This window comes from Carcharhinus amblyrhynchos, chromosome 2 (genome assembly GCF_965287045.1).
Source record: "Carcharhinus amblyrhynchos chromosome 2, sCarAmb.v2.hapA, whole genome shotgun sequence".
In the NCBI taxonomy this organism is placed as follows: domain Eukaryota; kingdom Metazoa; phylum Chordata; class Chondrichthyes; order Carcharhiniformes; family Carcharhinidae; genus Carcharhinus; species Carcharhinus amblyrhynchos.
In genome coordinates, this window is record NC_137325.1 from 119,726,520 (window position 1) to 119,732,519 (window position 6,000).

General features: G+C 38.8%; 1 protein-coding gene across 1 annotated transcript in view; it reads left to right on the forward strand.

Annotated features, from left to right (window-relative positions):
- zeb1b (zinc finger E-box binding homeobox 1b) overlaps window positions 1-4,593 on the forward strand; it is a 155,875-nt gene extending 151,282 nt beyond the window's left edge. Inside the window, exon 9 of the mRNA XM_080212014.1 lies at window positions 2,396-4,593. Within this exon, the coding sequence (XP_080068140.1) occupies window positions 2,396-2,910 (515 nt within the window). The 3' untranslated portion in view covers window positions 2,911-4,593. The remainder of the gene's footprint in view (window positions 1-2,395) is intronic.
- Window positions 4,594-6,000: the final 1,407 nt, after the last annotated feature.

The window sequence follows — 6,000 nt, forward strand, 5'->3', positions numbered from 1 at the left end:
GTTATTTACTTGGTTAATTATTTTTAATTGAATCAAGTTAATAGTTTTAAGTTGCTGATTTATTAAAGTAACAAGTTGCAATCCATGAAGCATTTTACCCATGACCTTGATGGTGCAAATTGCTAATGTTCCACTGGAAGGGGTCAGCTCAACATTTTATCCAAACTCTGCGCCTGTTAAACGCTATTAAAATGCTGTCCAAGTTGAAGTTTTAGGTGTGGTCTTTTAATCAGAATTTGTGTTCTGATTCTATTGAGAGATCAACACTTGAAAGGTCAATTTTTTTCACTCCACAGATGCAGATTTAAATGCTGAATGTTTTCAGCATTTTATATTTTTGTTTCAGATTTTTCAGCATTTATTCAGTTTGGCTTCTGAAATTCTTGTAAAACTGAGTTTGTACTTAGCATACAGCTATATTAAGGGTATAGGAGATTGCGCATTGGTGAGCTGGTGTACATGGGCATAAACCTGAGAGACCTGTTGAGAAGTGGAGCCTGTTTGATTCATGCTTTTTATAGGCATGCGTTGATTCCAGTCTGTCCTTGTGTGGAAAGATTCCATCCTTTTTGCTCAAGTTTCCATACCAGAGAAAGCTCTTGGGGCCAGTTTGTTAGATCTGTGCAAGAGAGAGCTCGACGTGGCCTCTGCGGCTAAAGGGATTTAGTAGTATGGAGAGAAAGCGGGAGTGGGATACTGTAAGTCCATGATCATATCACACACCTGCCACTGCTCCGCTACTATTTCATTTGTGGCATGAGAAATTTCAGGCGTCCCATCTGCCTGTGGAGCAATTGAGCCCCCTTAATGGGCCAATCAATGGCCTCTCCCTGCCCCTGCCTTGATTTCCCCAGTGTTGGATGGAGGGCAATGCCCAGCAGCTTCCACTGTTTTGGCAAAGGTATGGGGGTTGCCCCTTTGTAGGTACAGAGAAAGGATTAAGCTGAGGGAAAGAAAGATTGGATTAAGAAAGGACAAGTTTTTACTGAAGTAACATTTTTAAATTCTGACAATTTAAAACTTAAAGGAATGAGATTTGTATGCATGTGACAGTAAATTGGCACTTTTATCACACTGATAAAACTGTGCTTGAACTGAAATGAACAATATTTTGCTTCTCTTGTATTATTTGTGCATAAACATTAGCATGTGCTATTGACCTTGCTGTTGTTTTGACATCATATTGCAGACCAATTATTATGTTAATAACCTAGTTGATTGTAGGATTAGCTTCAAATGCCCCTTGGTTTCATCATTGCAAAGACTCTCTTTGGTGTGGAAAGTCTGCAGAGGGATCTAGATAGGCTGAGCGAGTGGGCGAAGACCTGGCAGATGGAGTACAATGTTAGCAAGAGTGAGGTTATCCACTTTGGCAGAAATAATAGTAGGAGGGATTACTATTTAAAGGGCGAAAAGCTGCAGCATGCTACGGTGCAGAGGGACCTGGGGGTCCTTGTGCATGAGTCGCAAAAACCCAGTCTGCAGGTGCAGCAGGTGATCAAGAAGGCGAATGGAATGCTGGCCTTTATAGCGAGGGGAATAGAATATAAAAGCAGGGAGATCTTGCTGCAACTGAACAGGGCACTGGTGAGGCCACAGCTGAAGTACTGTGTGCAGTTTTGGTCGCCGCACTTGCGCAAGGATATTTTGGCCTTGGAAGGAGTGCAGAGGAGGTTCACTAGGCTGATACCGGAGATGAGGGGGTTGGACTACGAAGAGAGACTAAATAGACTGGGTTATACTCGTTGGAGTTTAGAAGGATGAGGGGGGATCTTGGAGAGACGTATAAGATAATGAAAGGGATGGATAGGGTAGAGATAGAGAGATTCTTCCCACTTAGAAAGGATAGCAGGACTAGAGGGCACAGCCTCAAGATAAGGAGAAGTACGGTTTAGATCGGAGTTGAGGAGGAACGTCTTCACTCAAAGGGTGGTGAATCTCTGGAATTCTCTGCCCGTTGAAGTGGTAGCGGCTACTTCGCTAAATATATTTAAGTCACGCATAGAGAGGATTTTGACAGACAAGGGAATTAAGGGTTATGGGGAGAAAGGAAAGTGGAACTGATCCACTTCAGATCAGCGATGATCTTATTGATCTTATCTGAGCGGGGCAGGCTCAAAGGGCTAGATGGCCTACTCCTGCTCCTATTTCTTGCGTTCTTATGAGAGGAGTTGGGAGAGCAGAATAGCAAAGCAGAATACTTCAGTTGAAGTTCTACCACCAAACTCAAAATGCGAAAGGCATAGCATACAGAAGTAATGTTCCCAGAATTACATTTTTATAAGAGTTCTATATTGCAATAATCAAATGGCTCAATGCAGCGTTGAGAGATTGATAATTTGTTTTACTTTAACAAGATTTGCTTGCTTACTTCTCATATGTTAATTTTGGACAGGTAAGCGACCTCATCAATGTGGGATTTGCAAGAAAGCATTCAAACACAAGCATCATTTGATTGAGCACACACGACTGCACTCTGGGGAGAAACCCTATCAGTGCGATAAATGTGGCAAGCGTTTCTCGCATTCAGGATCCTACTCGCAGCACATGAACCACCGTTACTCGTACTGCAAGCGAGAAGCTGAAGAACGCGAAGGAACCGAGCAAGAGGAGACGGGGCCTGATTCACTGAACAACAGTGAATATACAGACAACAGGACCTCTCCGTCCCACGTGGACTCAGATGACAAGGACAGCACTGCAAGGGAAGATGAAAGTGAAAAGGAGGAGGAAGAGAAGGAAAGTGATGAAATGCCAGATAATTGTGCAGAGGAAATGAGGGAGGAATCTGAAGATGAAGATGAAGCAGAAGGAGAAGCAAATACAACAGACTTGATGAGTGATGTGGAACAGGAAAATACAGTAAATAGTCTGAAGGCTTTGGAAGTTAACGCCGCAGAAAAAATGTAATGAATACTTGATCAGGAATATAATTTGGAGAAGAAATGTTCTGCAATTAGTGTTGTACCATGTAAAAAAAAAAATTCCAGAAACACACACTATATTACTGTGTTTTCACTACTGTGTAGAAACCCCGGTGTGCCTGAACCTCAACAATTAACAATTTGCCACATGAACTGTCAAGATATTAGGAATGATATTTGTATTAAAAATGCAAAAAAAGTTGCAAGTGATAAATTGCATAAACTGACTGTCTTGATTCAAAAGGCGAACCAACAATTTTAAAAGAATTTGCTACCAGTCATTCTGCATTATCTGTTAACCTGTGTTGCTCTTCATTTTGCTATTCATGTACCCCATTAACTTCAACACTGTACAGCTGGGAGAGATTTCTATGAAGATTTCTATTGCGAATGAAAGTATCAATTGTAGATTTATAGTACTACAGCTCTCTACTCCATTGCTGAATCTTAGCGTTTCATTGGTTTGAAAGGATGTGAAAATTTCTGCACTACAGAATTCCCTTTATACTTGTATCTAACATACTCCTAAGTATTATTGTCTACCTTTATCAGTATCGCACTAGAAATTAGTTATTGATAACATTAGTTGACCTTATTTTAGAATATAAATTCATTTGAAGCATAATGTTAGCCTTAAAAGCAGCTACTAGAAAAATAAAACTGAGAAGGATGTGGTAAGACTTGTAGTTAGATGTATAGCGGTCTGTTGCCAAGTCTTCAAAATAAGAACTAACAGTATTAGTGTTGGAGAGAACAAAAGTCAGTGTTTTAGAGTGACGAGTGTTAAGTAGGTAAATGAGGATTATGGTATGGAGCTTTGTATCCCCCTGGCCTTATGCAAGACCTGTGTGCTGCAAGTGCCATTTACAAAACAGTATTATGGAAATGTGGCTGTAACCAGCCCTTAGCTTTGGTGCAAGTTATTAACAGTGTTAGCGGATTTTATTTCAGTATTATTTTAATTCAAATTATGATAACTTAGTTTCCTATGTTTGTGCAAATTTTGTACTGTATGTCCTTGAACCTGGCAGTATTAATACCCTACTTACTGACACGTGTACCTTTTAGTTTTAGAAAACTTTTATATTTATGTGTCTTATTTTTATATTTCTTTATTGTTATTTATTACACAATGTAGTGTATAATACTGTAGTTTGTATTAATACAATAATATATTTTAGTAAGAAAAATGATTTGGAAGGTTGATAAGAATTCAAAGCAGAAATACAATTGGTTCTCTTGCAATGAGATTTTGTTTAACAGTGTTATGTAACAATACTACTTGCCTTGGACTGTAGAATTAGAGTATCAAATGGGAATGTATAAATTTTACATTCAGAGTCCAGTTATTTGCCCTGCCTCACTTTTAATACGTTGGGCTACTGAATTTCAAATATAATGTTATACAGCATGGTATTTTTGCAGTTTTATTTGAGATTACTGTGTAACCATGAAACTGTATTATTATCCTCAATGAGCCAAATTACAAAGTCATGCGCAGTGTTGGGAACATTTTTTTTGCTTTGTGCCAATTTGTTTAAGTATTCCTCTACATCTGATACAAACCAGAAGTTTTTTTTAATTGCCTAGTTACATGATAGTCATTTTCTAGTTTTATACCAGACTCCCCATCTCACAATAAAATGCATCAGCAAACTGTTTGAAGTTGTGACTTCACTGCGGTGTATTAATTCTGTTCCAGAAATACTACAGGCATCGTATTTATGTGCATTATTCAAGATCTTGGCTAATTTGTAACATTTTGAAATCATGGGCTTGTGATTAGATTCTTGTACAAAATATCCCAAATACATGTTTTCTTTCCAAATTACTGAATAATTTGCATGTTTCATGAAGTCATCTTGATGTTCATCGGAATGAATGTTCAAAATTCCCTGAACATATGTTAACAGTGTTTTAATCAGTAAATTTTAATTGTGACTTGGTGCCATTTGTATGTTAGGTTGGATTTTCCACAACTGCTTAGTTACTAATGTTCAATAGTAACCGTGGTTTGATGCATATATGGATAGAATCCTTTTCTTCCCTCCAGACGTAGAACTGTGGCCAACAGGGTAAGTAGGCTACTTCCTTGTCTGTGAAACTGTCATTCTGAACTGGCCTGAACGTATGGGGTTTGGGGAATTGTTCCTAACCTCAGCACCACTCACTAATGAATAAGATTTGGAATTCAGATTACAATTGGTTCTTTTTTTTCCTCTTAACTTTCATTAACTGCAATTTGTCTATTGTCAAAGTCAGTAACAGCTTCACTGTTGATAAAATTGAGTTAATAGTGGTGCCCCCCAGCCCCGAGGAATCACTATGAATCCACTTTTTTTCTTGGTATACATGTTTTGAACTTAGACAAGGGGGTGCCCTCTTGATGTTTATGGATGGCATAGAGGGTTTGCTACTGTATAAGATTTCAAGAAGCCTATAGAAGTTATTGGAATAAGCATACAGTTAGCAGGTGCACTTTAATGTGGTAAAGCGTAAAGTAACGTTTTCAAAGCAAAAACCAGGAATGGAATTGTATCTGAAATGCTGAGGGGTAGTGGATGATAATGAAACAAATGTCCATGCAGATCTATGATCAAACAACCAATTAGTGCTTCTGCTACATTGAGTGGTGGTAACAGGCAAAGTTAGATGACTTTCTTAAAGGTTGAGGAAGTTCCAATGTGACGCCAGATAATTGAAGTTCGGAACCAAGACTTGGTGTATGATTCTGTCAAGATAAACAAACCTCAGTCCCTTTGGTAGCTCTGTGCTGGACTGCATGCCTTTGTGTAGTTTAGAGCTCAGCCAAACATTCATAATGGGATTTCACTGCGCAACTGTCAACAAAGCTTTCAGAGCTGAATACGTTAAAGTCTTTGAAGTCGTGGAACAGGTGCCTTTCTGAACTGCTTTAAAGGCTCACCTGATGGCTAGTCAATCAATAAAGTAGCTCAGTCATCTGTCCCACTGCTTCTAAATTGGCTAACCTGTCAATCAAAAAAAATCCAATTAACAAAATCTGAATCTCAACTGTTCAGTGCAGAAGAACAATTTATCCACTGGATACTCAAAC